At 39.6% G+C, this 19,149-nt stretch overlaps 1 protein-coding gene across 8 annotated transcripts in view; it reads left to right on the forward strand.

Moving 5' to 3' along the window:
- MAP3K20 (mitogen-activated protein kinase kinase kinase 20) overlaps positions 1 to 19,149 on the forward strand; it is a 125,736-nt gene that overhangs the window by 9,329 nt on the left and 97,258 nt on the right. For all 8 annotated transcript variants that reach the window (XR_014024716.1, XR_014024717.1, XM_081314633.1 and 5 more), the window contains exon 2: positions 4,957 to 5,146. Coding sequence is in view for 6 of the 8 variants with exons in the window: in XM_081314633.1 (XP_081170759.1) it covers positions 4,988 to 5,146 (159 nt within the window). In the remaining 2 variants the exon portion in view is untranslated. The remainder of the gene's footprint in view (positions 1 to 4,956; positions 5,147 to 19,149) is intronic.

Raw genomic sequence — 19,149 nt, forward strand, 5'->3', positions numbered from 1 at the left:
CCTTCTTGGGAGCTAATCCAATACAAGTGAGTGATTCAGAATGTTGAATCAGTTTGGGGTTTTTCTTCCCCGCTATATAAACAGCAAAGAAATAAGAAAGTAAAAGTTAAAAGTTATATAATTTATATTCTGGATCTTGAAAAGATTTGCTAATGGATGATAATGTAGTTACAATATTTTGTAGATTGTTAGCACTAATGCAATGTAGTTGCCATGTTGAAGCAGCCTCTAGCAGTTTCATTTCAAACTGCTTGAGTTATATAGATTGCATGACCTCCATCCAGGATGCCTGTTGATTTAGGCAGATTATGTTTTAAATCATTTACTGTATGTCTCTGCTTATAAGAATTGCCTTCTTGGGAGCTAATCCAATACAAGTGAGTGATTCAGAATGTTGAATCAGTTTGGGGTTTTTCTTCCCCGCTATATAAACAGCAAAGAAATAAAGTAAAAGTTAAAAGTTGCAGCCATTTTTTGTTATAGCCACCTGTAGAAAGTTTAGGGTTTTTTTGTAATGGGCAGAAAGGTTCAGTGTTAGAGAACACTGAAGAAGGAAAGAGTAATTTTTTCCAGTTATATCTAAGTTTCCAGTAAAGATATTGGAAAAGAGGATTGGAGATCCAGGTTGAAATTTGCCTTTAGCTGTGGAAACTCAGTAACTTTTGGTCAGTCAATTCCCAGTCTGACCTACCCTATTGGACTGTTAAAAGAAAGTTGAAAGACACTGTGCTGGGTATATTTTGATATTTTGGAGAAGAGCAGAGTTTAAGTCTAATCAGTCAATCATTCCAACTTATCCTTACCTCTTTCTCATCTGCATATAGGTAATCCTTGTCCTATGACCATTCTTTTAACAACTATTTGAAGTGACAGAATGGAGGAGCTGAGGCTATGAGACATGATATCTGTGGAGATTCTCAATCATCCAGGGCATGGTTGTCTCAAAGGAGTTTTTTTTCAAAAGGCAACTGGACTTTGTTTTTTCTTGAAGACTTTTTGCTTCTCATCCAAGAAGCTGAACTGAATAAGCTTCTTGGATGAGAAGCAAAATGTCTTCAAGGAGAACCAAAGCCCAGTTGCCTTATGAGACATGATGTTGAGACTGAAAGAGAAGGAAACTATATACTTCCCTTACAAGCAAGGGCAGACATGTCAAAACACAAGGCCCGGGGGCCAGATCCGGCCCACGAAGTGGTTTCATGCGGCCCGCAAAGCCATCCTGGAAACAGTGTGGGAATGGCCCCCACTGTCCTGGCCCTGGCCCAGAGACCCTCCTTCTGCCAGAGACCCTCAGAACCGTCCCACTCTTGCCCAGGCCCCCATAGGCCCCCTTGATGAGAAGATGTAGAGCTGGCCATGCCCACCCAGTAGGCCATATGCACTCTAGCCAGGCCCACCCAGTAGGCCACACCCACCCAGGCCACACCCAACCAGCCCCCTGAGGGCAACCACAATGCTGATGAGGCCCTCAATGAAATTGAGTTTGACACCCCTGAGCAAGAGCATTTGTATATAAGAGTACCGGTATTTTTAGATAAAAGTAACCAGCAAATATGAACAGTTGTTGTATAGGCCATTCAGAGAAGCATGTTCTTAGACAGCCTTGCAAAAAGCATGGGAAAAAGAAATTAAACAACTCTAAAGAGACCCCATCTTCATGAACTCACTAATATAGGTTGTTCTCGACTTACAACACTTCATTTAGTGTCTGTTCAAAGTTACAATGGCCCTGAAAAAATTGACTTATGACCATTTTTCACACAACTGTTGCAGCATCGCTGTGGTCATGGGATCAAAATTTGGATGCTGGGCAACTGGTTCATATTTATGACCGTTGCAGTGTCCCGGGGTGATGTGAACAGCTTTTGCGACCTTCTGACAAGCAAAGTCAATGCGGAAGCCAGATTCACTTAACCCACCATGTTACTAACTTAAGAATTGCAATCATTCACTTAACAATTGTGCCCAGAAAGGTCCTAAAATGGGGCAAAACTCACTTAACAAATGCCTAACTTAACATCATAAATTTTGGGCTGAATTGTGGTAGTTGAGGACTACCTGTAAAACAAGGCTAGAGTATTCCAGTCTCAGTTCTCATGATTTTGTACTCTGCTCCCATATTTTTGGCAGTCATTAAAATAGATACTCTGAATTTAGGCAGTTTGGCTGCCGAAAATCTCCAGGTTCCGGAAACTGAAGAACTCTGAGGTGATGGGAGGATCACCAAACATGGAGGATGGTCGTGTTTTAATGGAACTTTTGTACCTAATCAGAGAAGATCCAAAAAAGATCTAAGAAGATCATTGTTTTGCTAGTTGTGTAAGATTGATAACCAAGCATAATTAAAGCCCTAAATTAACCGGGGAAGGAGTTAGTAATACATAACTAACTGTAAACATTTTGATACAGTATATATTAAAAGGTAAAGGTTCCCCCGCACATGCGTGCTAGTCCTTTCCAACTCTAGGGGCCGGTGCTCATCTCCGTTTCAAAGCCAAAGAGCCAGTGCTTGTCCGAGGACGTCTCCATGGTCATGACTAGACGCCAAAGGCGCATGGAATGCTGTTACCTTCCCACCGTAGTGGTCCCTATTTTTCTACTTGCATTTTTACGTGCTTTCGAACTGCTAGGTTGGCAGAAGCTGGGACGAGTAACAGGTGCTCACTCTGTTACGCGGCACTCGGGATTCGACCCACCAAACTGCCGACCTTCTGATCGACAAGTTCAGCGTCCTAACCCACTGAGCCACCACGTCCCTACAGTATATATTAGGCACACACTAATAGAGCAGCAGTAGTGCTACTTTATATGGAGCAAATTAATCATTGGAGGAAAGAAGGAAGTAAATCATAACTCCTTTACTGCATACCAAATTTCTTTGAAAGCAAATATAGGAAGAGACGGAGGGAATATTATCTGTTTCTCTGTTTAAATTAAATGTGGTTTAATGATTTATCTTTAGATCTGAAAGAGAAACTATGACTTTACTATCTCTTGAATTATGCCACAAAGACAAATTTTGTTTACAAGAATCTCTTTTTCATACTGGAATTTTTATGGTTGGATCCTGAGGGCCTAACTGTCCCACCCCCCCGCCCACCCCCCAGACAAATTATAATGGCTTAAATATTCATATGACAAAATGAGCCAAGGGTTATGAATAAGTGCAACAAAATGTGTTACAGAGCCTTACAAATGATGTTACTTTTCATTTTGTGAATGAATGTGGAATCAGCTCTTTTTTTCAGTAGAGCAGTTAGTTCTGCATTAGTATATTAGATAAGGCCAAACAAAGGTGCATAGAACTTAATCTGATTATTTGCTCCTGCCTCTTTCCTGTAGCACAGCTCTTGGTGGTTTCCCAAAAATGAGGGAATTGAGGGATTTCACAGGGTATGTTTGCAAGTGAATTGGGTGGGATCAGGCAACAAAGAATTAAAAAGAATTTGCCAGAACAATCTTATCAATGTGCTTTTCTACTTAAGCAAGACATTTGTAGATCCAGCCCACTATGGATTGCTTCAAAGCATCATAGCCTCTATTAAGACAGTAGGAGTGCGAGGGATACAATATTTATGTATTTGCTTATGGATAAATGCCACTTGCATTGCACCATTTATAAAAATTACAAGGCAACGTAAAGCAATCATTAATAAACCTTAATTAAAAAGCCATGAAAAGCACCCCTCAAGTATACCATGCATTTCATAGAAGCTACAGATAATTTACAAATTCTTGGCAGAACACTAGGTTCTAGATGGGATAAAAAAAAAAATAAAGGTGCATGTCTTCGGGTTACCAATTCCATATTTAGAATTACCTATCACCATCTCATATAGTTTCTACGATGGGTCTTTGTCCTCCAGAATTAAAAACCCAGATGTATTATTAGAACTGACCCAGGCATGACCTTTGCATTATTTATTTTAACCATCTTCATCCTGGCTGGTGAGAATTTTCTGCTTAAATTCAGCACTCAGTTCTGTGCACAACTGTGCAGAAATACATTTAGAAAACGATCTAAGGTACTTTATTATATATATCATTGTAATGCAGATTGTGAATCGGTTTTTAAATCTTATTTTAAGGAATGGTCACATTTACTCAGTGATCCAGTCTCAAACTATGTCAGAATTATTATTATTATTATTTTAAAAAGGGGGGGGGGAGCTGATCTTGTAATTTATGATTTTAATGAGTAATTAAGACCTATTGGTGAACAAGACGATATGATCCAGCTTAAGTATAAAACAAAACTCAGGGGTATACACACACACACACACACACACACACACACACACACAAGAGAGAGAGAGAGAGAGAGAGAGAGAGAGAGAGAGAGAGAGAGAGAGACTGTACACTAAATTATTGCTCCCTTTTTTCTGGAAGTACAATTAAGCCATGAATGAAGGGAAAAAATGTATTTTGACCAGATACACTTAAAACTCCAAATCAAGTATTTATTATTTAGCAAAGATTTGCAGACAGGGTTCTGGGTCTGGAAAAGATGAGTGTTGTGCCAGATTGTTCAGGGACTTAGGTTGTGTATATTTCTTCAAGTGATTCAACAAAGATTCATGGCATAGCCTAGATTCCAAAACTCCTAGGCAAGCTGACGGTTGCAAATATCCTTTCCTTTTGACAGCATATGTCGCTGTAAGGGAACTGGTCTCTCTTTCGATATGTGCAGGCACACATATACGGTAAGAACCTTTTCCAGTAGTTCTCTAGGATCTGAACATAGGAGGAAATGTGCTCTACGTTCTAGTTGTTCCTTTACAAAAAACAGTTTCGGGACTTTGGACTGAAGGTATGCAAAGTGAGTGTCATTTAGCTTTTTGTGTCAATAAGAACTTATTTGCCTTCTCGTGTAAAGGAAAGTTAAGAATTCAGTGACTTGTGATATCAGAAATCTAATTGATTGATTTATTTTTTTGCCATCTTTTTCTTAAACAGATTTTTTGGTGGTATATATTGTCATTATGAGATGTCGTCTCTCGGCGCTTCACTTGTGCAAATTAAATTCGATGATCTGCAGTTCTTTGAAAACTGCGGTGGCGGAAGTTTTGGGAGTGTATATCGAGCCCGATGGGTATCTCAGGACAAGGAGGTGGCTGTGAAGAAGCTGCTTAAAATAGAAAAAGAGGTAAGGCCCTGAGCATTACATTTACATTTTGAACTGGAAGTTATAGCCCCAGCTCTTTGTTTTTCATGTTTCTGAATTCTGTGATGTTTGTTTCCTTCAATTGTCAAAGCACATAATACTGGAAAACTCTACTATTAACAAAAATCAGAAAACCATTTTACAACTGGACAGCCAAATACGGTACTTTTGATAGAATAAATTAATTAAACGTCAAATAATATAGTGAGCGTGTAATAAACTGTAAACAATATGTTAATGAGTCAAATTGTTTTTACTTCCTGATTTTTTTAAGCAAATGTGCCATGTAAACAAGATGCTCTATCTTTTGCTAAAATAGTGCTGTTCCGGGATTGGATTTTTGTACTTGGATATAAAGTTACTTGTCATGTATTAATATTGCTTGTAGTTATCTTATATGAGCTAGAGGGCGATAGAATTAATAGTTTATTGTTGTTAGCATATGGATGTTTATGATTGTTCTTTGTTTTTATACCTTGTACTTAGCTCTGGGAAGTCGGGGGGGGGGGAGGGGGGAATGGGGGGAGGGACAGGGAGGGCTAGGTAGGGGTGGGGGGAGGGGGGATTGTTAAAGATAAAATGTACTGTAAAACTTTTCAATAAAAAAAAAGTTACTTGTCATGTTGGTTTTCCTGGGAATCACATGCTTTTTTAAGATTGAAGACTTGGTGTGCAACATCGTATTTCAGTCAGACTTGTATTTTTGGAAATGTGTTGTAATACTAATAGGCATTTCCAATAAGAATCTGTCCTTCCATTCTAAAGCAAGGCAGTGCTGTTCACGCTCGTGAAGCACCTGTCCAAGGAAATTGTAGTAATGAATATTTTTTGAGTTGGATGAGGGTGGTGATGGGGCTCTGTGCATAAAGGGGTATCAAAGTTCCTCCTTAGCAATAATATATGTAGGGCTAATTCCTGATATAGAGATAATACTTCCACACTATAAAGAAAGTGGGTTTAGTAGGAAGAATATAAACGTTACAGTACTTTTAACATCTTGGTCTTTCTATATTTATTTCATTGCAGGGAAATAGGAGTAATAGTAATAGTCTTGACAGAAAACAGTTGCATGTTATGGGCAGTATTAAATTCACATTACCAATGATTAGCCAGAGTAGTAGGCCCCAACTCTATATGGATTAACTACTAGACAGTAAACCAAATTGATTAGTTCAAAGAGAGTAAACCTTTTGTTTAGTTCTAAGTTACAACAGCACTGGAAAAAGTGACTTAGGACTGTTTTTCACACTCATGACTGTTGCAGCATCCCCACAGTCACGTGATTAAAATTTAGGTGCCTGGCAACTGGCAAGTTTTTATGACAGTTGCACGGTTCCAGGGTCATGTGTTCACCATTTGTAACCTTCCCAGCCAGCTTCCAACAAGCAAAGTAAATGGGGGAACAATCACATGATTCCCTTAACAACTGTGGCAAAAAGGCTGTAAAATGGGGCAAAAGTCAGTTAACAACTGTTGCTTAGCAACAGAAATTTTGGGCTTGATTGTGGTCATAAATTGAGCACTACTTGCAGCAAACCAGATTAAAGAGTTCTTACTAAATGTTCTCATTAAACCAACATTCCCTTGATTGTCTTGGAGAATTGTTTTTAAAAAATCAACGAAGTAGTAAACACAGTAAAACAGATAAAATACAACACAACCAAGTTTTAAGTAGTCTTAATATCTGTTTTGCAACATGTGTAGCAGCCAGTACAAGACTCATCTTCTTAATATCATTTATTTGTTATTAAAAAATTGATATGTTTGAAACTGAGAACTGAACAAATATTTGAAATGTGAACTGTTATGCTGAAGAAAATTCATTTAAAGTTTATATCAGCAAACTACTTCAGTTTTTATGAAACAGTTGTTATACTATAATATAAAATAGTTATAAAAATCATAATAATAGTTATGATTATTTGTATTTCTTAGGATCAAAGGACCACTTTGCTTGATATTTTGTTTTTATTATTCATTATAAATTTATCTCCTGACTTTCTATCTATATGGCATTTTAAGTCAGCTTAAACAATTAAAAATGCAAATTCCAAGCATTAAGAACAAAAACAGTACAGTTAAATTTAAAGTGGCATTGGTAAATCCAATTTAATTGTCTACTGTCAAAAATTGCTTCTGTAGAGGTCTACTCCAAAGTAGGTTTACTTGAGTTCAGTGGAGCTTCCTGAGTGGAATAGAAATGCACCCCCCAAAATTAAAGGAGCTTATCTGATATTTCAGATTTTTTTTTTAACGACCCTGCAGTCCCTTGCATTGGAGGGAGAGTTGAGGGAGCTGAGTGTTTACTGGCTGGATGCCCTCCCTGACGCCTATGCAGAGTTTGTAGCAGATATTTTCTCTTTGTGCCCAGATAGAGAAATATCTGCCGCTACTTAGGATCAAACTCATAGCCTCCTGATTGTGAGGTGAGAGCTTTACCTCTCGGCCACCACACCGCTCACCTGATATTCCTAAATTAATTAAACCAAAATTTTTGTGCTCTATTGCAGCAGTCTCCAACCTTGCCAGCTTGGTGACCCAGCCTAGCCCAGCCCGGCGCAGTGTGGGTGTGTATGAGTGTTAGGCACACGTGCGCTCACAGCTTCATTTGTCCAAGAGGTGCGTGTGCGTGCCCTCCACTCATGCGAATGGAGCTTCGGACGCAAGCTTGCACTGGCCTGCGAAGCTCCCCTCACACAAGTGGCAGGCAGTTGCACTTGTGGGAGTGGAGCTTTGCGCATGAGCACATGTGCCCTTCGCTCACGTGAGTGGAGCTTCACACGCACTTGCTTACTTCTCCCGCAGCCTGGTTTCAAACAGGTTGCGGCCTGGGGTTGGGGACCCCTGCTGTATTCGGTTATGCAAGTAGACATCTGTTTGCACATTGTGGCTTCTTTTTACTTTGCTTTCTCCTCTCCTTCCAAAATCTGCTTTAAGGTGGTCCCACACTCAATTGAAGGAGTCATGCTGCCTAGCACAAAGACAGCTATTCTTCACTTTGAAGCATGTTTCTAAAAATATCTCTAAATGAAGCAGAACTATAATTTTCATTGCTTAGAGTAGGCAATTCAGTCATGTCACCTGTGTTCCTCTCTAATTCATAAATTAAAGGGCTCCACCTAGCTTCTTCTTCCTAATCTCAACAAAGCTGAACAGAGTCCTATTTGAATAGAAGACCACCAGGAAATTTGAAGATTGTAAGTTAGATAGGGAAGCTGAAAAATAAATAAATAAAAAGAAGTACTAACAAACTGTGGCTATGTTGCTGCTAAGAAATGTACACGAATATGCTCATTAGGTGTCAAGACCAACCCAAGGAAATTCTTAGCGTTCCCTTTTTAATTTAATTCAGATTGCAAATCTCTATGCCCCTTGCAGACCTAAAAATCCTCAAATTACTTGTGAAATTCAGCCTTAATATTATTAGCTGAAGGTTAACAATTTCGTTTATGATTGGTTGTGACTTTTTACTTTAAAATCATTGAGAAGCAACTGCAGTTTCTTTCCATAAATACACTTTTGGCAGTCAGTTTGGAGCCTGTTTCATTCTTGGAAAAATTTAATTAAAATGCTCTGCTTGTTGTTGTTTGTTACCAGCAAATATAAGACTATATGGGTCATGGGAATTTCATGAGCTAATAGAAAAAATATATATTTTTAGGTAAATTGAGCAGTTTTGTAATCTGAGAGTAGGGTGGTTGTATATATTGTCTGGGTTCATGGAAGTGTTAGAATTATGTGTATCTGGCATGTTTAATTTAATTTATAGCACATTGTCAAGAGATCCACACTAGCAGCTTATCCTGTTTATACAGTAGATTTACAACAAGAAATTACAGCCTCGGTATCCCACTGTAGGAGGGATGTCTTGGTCTATGGTGGCCAAAAAAAAGGAATCTGGCAGTACTTTTTCCAAATAATTAATTAAAATGTATAAGCTTTTGTGAGTTGCAGCTAACTTCATCACATACACAGAGTGACTAGATTGATGAGGGCAAGAAAAAAATAAGAGGAAAAATGTGTGGAGGAAAGATCAGGGAAGAGAGGTTGGTTATATAGAAACATGCTATATGTATCACATATTACAATTACGCTGTCAGTTAACAATTTGAATATGTTTAATATGTTAAAAACTCACTGTATATAACAATGGCTTGCTTGATGGTGCTGTTAAAGTCCAGCTTTCTCTAAACAGTAACTTTTAAGTTACTTTTCTGTAACTTTTAAGTGTTCTGGGGGGTTCAACTGCTTTGATATTACTTCATTGTCGCTTGATTACTGATGTCAGACTTGTGTCCTGTCTATGCAAAGTTTGTCTATTTTTCCCGTATAGAATCCATATGGGCATTGCTGCAGACAATGACTTACATCACTGTGGAGGAAAAGCTAATCGTGTGGGTCCATTAATTGTGGTTTGTCATGGGGCTGTTGGTGGGAGCACAGTAGACATGTACGTTTGTGGGAGAGGGAGAGTGGATCTTATGGTTGGAAATATCTGAGGTAACTTTCAACTACATACACTAAGAGATGGAAAGAGCGATGGCAAGTACTAATGATAGCTGAATGAATACAGGATGAAACGTATGAGTAAAAATGCAGAATTGTAAGGACACAGTTGGAAAGCCATTGGGTTCCCAAGTGCTCCTCCTATTTCTTCTTCCTTGATTATGTCTTCTCTGTTGGGTTGTGTCAGGTCAAGAATACTGTATCTCATTCTCTTAAACCCTTTTCCACTCACCAAAGGAGGAAATTACTGGAAAGGCAACGGAGGAATTTTTTAGAGGCACAATGCTTGCCAATGTTTGCCTCCCACCAAATGCTGGAATAATTGAAGTCCCCACCAATACTATATCATGTCTTGGTCAAAGATTTACAAGTTTATTTTTGGAAGCATTTTCTCCATAGTTTTGTGGAAATAAGTAAATAGCAACAATAGCAGTGTTTCTGCATCCTTCCATTCATTTAATCCACAATTTTTAGCACAGTGAAGTTAATTCATTCGCAAGTAACGTAGACTTCCTTCTTTTATTACTTCTGGGTTGTTGTGTTTTTGTGTGTGTGTGTGTGTGTGTGTGTGTTTTGAACAAATCTGCTTTATTCCATTTTGGGGTGTCATTCCACCAAGTCTCCATAATACCTTTTAATATTTGCTTTTCTATATTGAAAAGTCATTTTCATCTTCTTTATTTTCTATATTCTGGGCACTGGTACTATATATAGATAGTGAAGCAATGAAGCTTATGAGCTAAAGTTTCTTCCTTACTGATTTTTCTTTTGTTTTACTAAACCCCATTACCACAATATTCCACTTTTCTTTTGTAGTTCACAAAGAATTTCTAAAGAATTTAGTTTAAATCCCTCCTATTCAAGTTTTCCCATATTTCAGTGAAATATGTGTTTGCGATTCTTGTGAGCTGAGGAAGTCCATTACTGTACAGGTAGTTCTCAAGTTACAACCATTTTCATTTCGCTTGCCTCCAGAAATCGTGGGCACTCCATCACTGGAGATTTTTAAGAAGAGACTAGACAGTCACTTGTTTGAAATGGTATAGGTTCTCCTGCTCGAGCAGGGGGGGCTGGACTAGAAGATCTCCAAGGTCCCTTCCAGCTCTATTCTATTCAAATCATAATGCTTGTAAAACAGGTAAGTTAGATGACCAGCCCGATTTTATGATGTTTTTGGCGGCAGTTGGTAAGCCAATGTGGCAGTTGTAAGTATGAACCCATTGTTTCTTATCAGCATGGTTTTGCTGAAAACTAGAAGTAAGTGCCAGTTTTCTGCAAAACCATTGTAAATGCAGCCATGTTGTTCAGTGCTTGAAGTTTGGACATCAGGCTGGGGGCTCTTGCCCATTGGAACTTCAGATCTTGGTCATAAGTCCTCTTTCTCAGGTAATTTGTAACTTTGAACAGTTGCTAAATGACCAGTCATAAGTTGAGGACTATATCTGAAGGAAATAAGAGAGGAGGAAGACAGCAGTCAGAAGACAGCCTGGCCCAAGAAATTAATTTGACTAAATGTCTTGGACATGCCCCTGCAGAGTTCCCAAAAGATAACATGAGGGGTGGGGGAGGCAAATTCAGGCTTGCAACCTGAATAGGTTGCATATACTTAAGTTTATACTTAAGTTTCTTAGTCTTGACTTCCTTGTTGGGCTGACAGTCATTCAGATCCAGAAACCAAACCTATGGATACCTCTGATTCATATAATACAAGTTGTGTTCCTACAGTCCAAAAGGAATATATTTTAAAAGCAAGTATAAGCTGGAACAATTTGACTCAATAAAAAATTAGACGAAGATCCTATACTTTCAAAGGTGGATGCTGGTTATAGAAAGAGATAAGGTCTTGAAATACAGGTAGTCCTCCACTTACAGCAGTTCACTTAGTGACCGTTCAAAGTTACAACATCACTGAAAAAAAGTGACTTAGGACCTAATTTCAGACTTATGACCGTTGCAGCATCCCCATGGTCACGTGATTAACATTCACATGCTTGACAAACCGACTCACATTTATGACGGTTGCAGTGTCCCGGGGTCATGTGACCATCTTTTGCCACATTCTGACAAGCAAAGTCAATGGGGAAGCCAGATACACTTAACAACCAGTTTACTAATTTAACAACTGAAGCGATTCACTTAACAAATGTGGCAAGAAAAGTTGTAAAAGGGGGCAAAACTCACTTAACAAATTTCTCACTTAGCAATATAAATTTTGGGCTCCATTGTGGTCATAAGTTGAGGACTACCTGTAATGGATAGCTAGTAAGATTTTTTTTTTAAAAGAGAAGGTAAAAAAGAGTTTGCAGCTTAGGCTGATCCTTGGAGAACACTTCACAACAGCAGAGGTTCTGGTGATGCCTCGTACAAGTAGAGACTTCTGAGCTATTGGTGGGTCGTAGAGCATTCAGGCTTGGCTAAACTCCAGAGGATTTTAGGATTTAAGTGGCTAAGAAATAAGTGCTTATAACCATTAGTATGAATGGAGCAATCTGTGTTAGCCAGAGAAGATTGCTGGGTCTGAGTGACATGCAGCCTAATAGGCCTTTGGGGGAGAAGAGAAATTATGTCAAATGTACCCAATTCCCTTCCCGCCTCCCCCGCTTACTTTGTCTTTTTCATAAAGACAGTAAGCTGCCAGATAAATTGACGCAGTCACAAAACATCTGTTTACAGCGTTTGAGGTTGAGAAATATAGCTACGTGAGTAAATGGCTGAAGTTGCTGAAGCTTCTCCCCCAAAAGTTTAAGTTTAAGTTTAAGTTTTATTTAATTTGTATACCGCCCTTCTCCTTGGTAGGGACTCAGGGCGGTTCACAGGGCATATATAAAAAAGACAATACAAAAATTAAAAAAGATTAAACCCATGCCCGATTAAAACAGTAATACAAATCTAAAACAACAAATTAAAACCCATAATCCCCCGTCAGGCCAGACCAGCCATTTCAAATAGGTGGGTCTTCAGGCCACGACGGAAAGTTCGGAGGTCTGATGCCGTCCGGAGCTCTACCGGCAGTTGGTTCCATAATGCCGGAGCGCCCACAGAGAAGGCCCTCCCCCTGGGGGCCACCAGTCGGCATTCCTTGACTGGCGGCACCCTGAGGAGGCCCTCTCTGTGGGAACGCACAGGGCGGAGGGGAGTTGATGCCGGCAGCAGGTGGTCCCTGAGGTATCCCGGACCCATGCCAAAATTATTCCAGGCTAGAGCAATAAAGGATATTCGAATGGTCAGTCTTTGTAAATGTTTAAGTAAAGGTAAAGGTTCCCCCGCACATGCATGCTAGTCGTTTCCGACTCTAGGGGCCGGTGCTCATCTCCGTTTCAAAGCTGAAGAGCCAGCGCTTGTCCGAGGACGTCTCCGTGGTCATGTGGCCGGCATGACTAGATGCCAAAGGCGCACGGAACGCTGTTACCTTCCCACCGCAGTGGTCCCTATTTTTCTACTTGCATTTTTACGTGCTTTCGAACTGCTAGGTTGGCAGAAGCTGGGACGAGTAACAGGCGCTCACTCTGCTACACGGCACTCGGGATTCGACCCGCCAAACTGCCGACCTTCCGATCGACAAGCTCAGCATCCTAACCCACTGAGCCACCGCGTCCCTTATTGTAAATGTTTAGAAAGTGATTATTCTTTTCTAATAAGAGCTAGGAACTAGACAAAATATTTGTTGTCTTGAGCAAAATGTGTAGGGAAAAATTAAATGGAATAATAACGTAATGCAGTTGCGCACTCATAAAGTCCCTCTGTGCTTACACTTTCTGTCATGTAAGATGTGTCTGAAGAAAGTTACCTTTTTAAGAGGGCAGCATAAACAGTTGTAAGGAAACATTGCGCACCTGTTTACATTAACTGGGCGGTGAACAGATACAGAAAAGGCTACCACTCCGCCCACTCTTGTACAAATATATAATCACAGGAACTGCTTCATAGGAACACGAATCTGTAGGAACGCTATAATGCCGTTCTATGTATGATTACTGAAGTGAGATTATTATATGTATAGAGATGCAAAAATTTGATGATACCACTATGAAGGAATGGTTGTTGAAAATGACAGATAAAATAACACATATTGTTAGGGGGGGGGGAAACAATATTTACATTGATTGGTGACTGGAAAATTCTTATGGACATTTTGCGTAAAGATGAAAAAAAATGAACTTGTGTCATAGCTTTGATGATTACTTAGGATAGATTATAGTAAGATTATAGTAAGGAGAGTATTATAGACAAACAGGTGAAAATATAATTTTTATAACTTCTGTGAAGAATATTGGGAGCCATTTTTTCATATCTTTTTGTATCTTATTTTTCTTTAACTTTTTTCTTTTTTTGCATTTTATGCTTTCTATTTGACTTATTTCTTTTCCTTTTTTTCCTCTTACTCTACATTAGTTTGCCCTAGTTTTTATTGTCTCTTTTTTGAAAGTTTTAATAGGAATGATATAGAATAAATTAAAGAAGGAATGATCTAATGCAGGAATAGCCACACACTAGTGTAGATTAGTGTAAATATGATGCTAATTGTTTTTGAAGAAACGTTATAAAACTTGGGTAGGATAATTACACTGATAGAGGCAGATTCTCTGCCAACTTTTCAGTTTATTCTACTTTCTGTGGATTCATTTCTGCCATTCCTTCATAGTTGCTGTTCTTACAGTGAAAATGTTGTATCATCCATTTCTTTAAGAATTTAGATTAATTCAAGATTAATTCAAAAATTTAGATTAATTAATTCAGACACTCCAGATACAATTATTCTAAAGAGAGTAGTGGAACTCAACTTGAGATGGATGCTGGAGCAGCAAGACTTTAGTTTCAGCCAAACATATTGCCAAATAACTATGATGAATGTGTATGTTAACATAATAGTGCATATTCAACATCAAAGAAAGGAAGAGCAATGGACAGGAAAATGAGAAGCATAAGACTGCCTCAGGAATTAGTAAAGTCCATTTATTTTCATATAGTACATGCATTTTCATTAAAAAAATCAAAGCAGTGTACTGTACAGCAACAGAATATGAATTATAGTACAGATTTTGCTACCATCTTGAATTAAGTTCAGCAGCGTATGAACAAAATACCGAAACATGAATAACTGCATTTCCTACATCAGATAAGATATGACATTAAATTGTTACTTTTTTATTAATGTGATTGACAATCTAATAATCTAAATTATTTAAACGTACACATCCAATTTTTGTCATTACAATACTGCCATTATATTAATTTTTATCTTTAATGACCTTATATATTATCAAACTGCTGCATCATTTTATAACCACATTTGCACCCATCTTTCGGAGTGAGATAATGTGCGAAGGCTATAAAAATATGTATTCGTATATCAGATTATGTTGAGAACTTAATGTTTCACTATGTACAGGTGTCCCTCATTTAACAACCACTCTTTCAGCAACTATTCAAACTTACAATGACACTGAATGAGTGTAGTTACAACCAGCCTTCACACTTACAGCCATTGCAATGTCCCCGTGATCATTTGTTAGCAATTTGCGATTTTTCTCGTCAGCTCTGGCAAGAAAAGTCAATGGGGAAGCTGGCAGGAAGTTGCAAGTCCCAATCGTATGAGGTCCTTACTTAATGACCCGTGAAGTTCGCACTTAACAAAATCAGTCAGGAGCGCCAGAACTGCTGTGAGTAAGCAGCTCACACGCCCCCTTGGTTTTGACTCCTGCTCCTGCCCGTGCCTTGCCTTTGCCTTGTGGACCTGCCTTTTGCCTCATGGGCTTGCTTTGCCTTGTGGATTTGCCTTTGGCCTTGTGAACTTGCCTAACCCTGTGGACTTGCCTTGCCCTTTGTACCTAGACTCTGGACCTCTCCCTGTGAGCTTCCACCTTCTCTTCGGACTTTCTTTGTTGTTTGCTGGCTTTTGTTTGGGGCACTGAGGATGGCTGCCTTCAGGCTAGTGTGGAGTGGAGCCTTACGAGCCGAGCCGTTGTAGGGGCATTTGTTGTGCCTTTTAATCAGAGCAATAAAGGACTCTTTATCAATGCCTGCCTCTGTCTAGGTCAGCATAGCCGGCTCAGGAATTCTGGGAGTTGAAGTCCACGAGTCATAAAAGAGCCAAGGTTGCCTACCCCTGGCCTAGGTGACCTAACTGATCTGGTGAAATTGTTTGTTGATTATAACCTAGGACCTTACATTCCTGCCTATGCAAGGTTTTTCTGGCTTTCGGGTTGGTGTCCAAAGATATTGATGAGGAAAATCGCAGTTTCCTTCATTTTCCTTCCTTCTCTGTGGATCTATACAGTTGCACATTCTAGGCCTTGCAGATCTCTTATTCTTCACTATGGGATAAATTTAATTAATACGGTAAGAACAAAAACCTGATTTTGGACATAATGCAGGTCAGGAAAGGTTACTTAGAAACTTGTCCCATGTATTGCTTACTTTCTATGCATCCCAGTGAGAAGGAGGGACAGAGGAGAAACTTAATAGCAATACATTGCCTGTACCAGGCTTAACTGATGGTAAAAAAATAGTTGTTCAATGTTCTAGTTGTTTTAAATTTAGGATGATAAAATTCAAAAGGAAAGGTTGAAATATGATGTTCAAAAATTGGTTCCTTGTAATCCAATGAACCCCTTCATGGATTACTGCCTTGTCGTGGCGAAGGGGCTTGCGTATTTCAATGAAGCTATGAGCTATACCGTGCAGGGCCACCCAAGACGGAAAGGTCATAGCAGAGAGTTCTGACAAAACGTGATCCACTGGAGAAGGAAATGGCAACCCACTCCAGTATCTTTGCCATGAAAACCCCATGGACAGTACCAAAAGGCAAAATGATATGACGCTGGAAGATGAGCCCCTCAGGTCGGAAGGCGTCCAATATGCTACTGGGGAAGAGCAGAGGGCTAGTACTAGTAGCGCCAGAAAGAATGAAGCAACTGGGCCAAAGCCGAAAGGACGCTCAGCTGTGGATGTGTCTGGTGGTGAAAGGAAAGTCCGATGCTGTAAAGATTTTTTCTCCATAGGAACCTGGAATGTTTAAGTTTATTGAATTCATATACCACCCTTTTCCCGTAGGAAGATCCATGAATCAAGGAAAGCTGGACGTGGTCAAACAAGAGATGACAAGACTGAACATCGACATCTTAGGTATTAGCGAATTAAAATGGACAGGAATGGGTGAATATTCAGATGACCATCAGGTATACTACTGTGGGCAAGAATCCCTCAGAAGAATCCCTCAGAAGAAATAGTCAATAAAAGAGTAGGAAAAGCAATACTGGGATACAATCCTCAAAATGACAGAATGATCTCAGTTCGAATCCAAGGCAAACCATTCAATATCACAGTAGTCCAAGTCTATGCCCCAACCACCAGCGCTGAAGAGGATGAAATTGACCGGTTCTATGAAGCCCTACAGCACCTTATAGAACTAACACCAAAAAATGATGTCCTTATCATCATGGGGGATTGGAATGCTAAAGTAGGAAGCCAAAAGATAACCGGAGTAAAAGGCTTGTTTGGCCTTGGAGTACAAAATGAAGCAGGGCACAGGCTGATAGAATTTTGTCAAGAGAATACGATGGTCATAGCAAACACTCTTTTCCAACAACCCAAGAGACGGCTCTACACATGGACATCACCAGACGGTCAACACAGAAATCAGATTGACTATATGCTCTGCAGCCAAAGATGGAGAAGCTCTATACAGTCAGTAAAAAGACCAGGAGCTGACTGTGGCTCAGACCATGAGCTTCTCATTGCAAAGTTTAGGCTTAAACTGAAGAAAGTAGGGAAAAGCACTAGGCCACTCAGGTATGAATTAAATCATATCCCTGTTGAATATACAGTAGAGGTGACAAATAGATTTAAGGAATTAGATCTGATAGACAGAGTGCCTGAAGAACTATGGACAGAGGTTCGCAACATTGTACAAGAGGTAGCAACTAAAACCATCCCAAAGAAAAAGACATGCAAGAAAGCAAAATGGCTGTCTGAGGAAGCTTTGCAAATAGCTGAGGAAAGGAGGGAAGCAAAAGGCAAGGGAGAAAAAGAAAGATACGCCCAATTAAATGCAGAATTCCAGAGAATAGCTAGAAGAGATAAGAATGCCTTCTTAAATGAACAGTGCAAAGAAATAGAAGAAAACAATAGAATAGGGAGGACCAGAGATCTTTTCAAGAAAATTGGAGAGATGAAGGGAACGTTTCATACAAAAATGGGCATGATAAAGGACCAAAATGGCAGGGACCTAACAGAGGCAGAAGAGATTAAGAAGAGATGGCAAAATTACACAGAAGAACTATACAAGAATGAGCTTAACGTCCCTGATAATCACGATGAGGTGGTCACTGACCTCGAGCCAGACATCCTAGAACGTGAAGTGAAGTTGGCCTTAGAAAAACTGAGTAACAACAAAGCTAGTGGAGGTGACAGTATTCCAGCTGAGCTATTCAAAATCTTAAAAGACGATGCAGTAAAAGTGCTACACTCAATTTGCCAGCAAATTTGGAAAACTCAACAGTGGCCACAGGATTGGAAAAGATCAGTTTACATTCCAATTCCAAAGAAAGGCAGTGCCAAAGAATGTTCAAAGTATTGCACCATTGCACTCATTTCACATGCTAGTAAAGTTATGCTTAAAATCCTACAAGCTAGACTCCAGCAGTATGTGGATCGAGAACTATCAGAAGTGCAGGCAGGATTTCGAAGAGGCAGAGGAACTAGAGATCAAATTGCCAACATACGCTGGATCATGGAGAAAGCTAGAGAGTTCCAGAAAAACATCTACTTCTGCTTCATTGACTATGCTAAAGCATTTGATTGTGTGGATCATAACAAACTCTGGCAAGTTCTTAAAGAGATGGGCGTACCAGACCATCTTATTTGTCTCTTGAGAAACCTATATGTGGGCCAAGAAGCAACAGTGAGAACTGGACACGGAACCACTGATTGGTTCAAAATTGGGAAAGGAGTCTGGCAAGGCTGTATACTGTCACCCTGCCTATTTAACTTATATGCAGAGCACATCATGAGAAAGGCAGGGCTAGATGAATCAAAAGTTGGAATTAAGATTGCCGGAAGAAATATCAACAACCTAAGATACGCAGATGATACCACTCTAATGGCAAAAAGTGAAGAAGAACTAAAGAGCCTCGTGTTGCGGGTGAAGAAGGAGAGTGCAAAACTTGGGTTGAAACTTAACATTAAGAAAACCAAGATCATGGCATCCGGCCCTCTCAATTCCTGGCAAATAGATGGGGAAGAAATGGAGGTAGTGACAGATTTTATTTTCCTGGGCTCCAAGATCACTGCAGATGGGGACTGTAGCCAAGAAATTAAAAGACGCTTGCTCCTATGGAGGAAAACTATGGCAAATCTAGACAGCACACTAAAAAGCAGAGACATCACCCTGTCAACAAAAGTGCGTATAGTCATGGCTATGGTCTTCCCAGTTGCAATGTATGGCAGTGAAAGCTGGACCATAAGAAAGGCTGAGCGCC

Source organism: Vipera berus (assembly GCF_964194415.1).
Source record: "Vipera berus genome assembly, chromosome: 1".
Classification (NCBI taxonomy): domain Eukaryota; kingdom Metazoa; phylum Chordata; class Lepidosauria; order Squamata; family Viperidae; genus Vipera; species Vipera berus.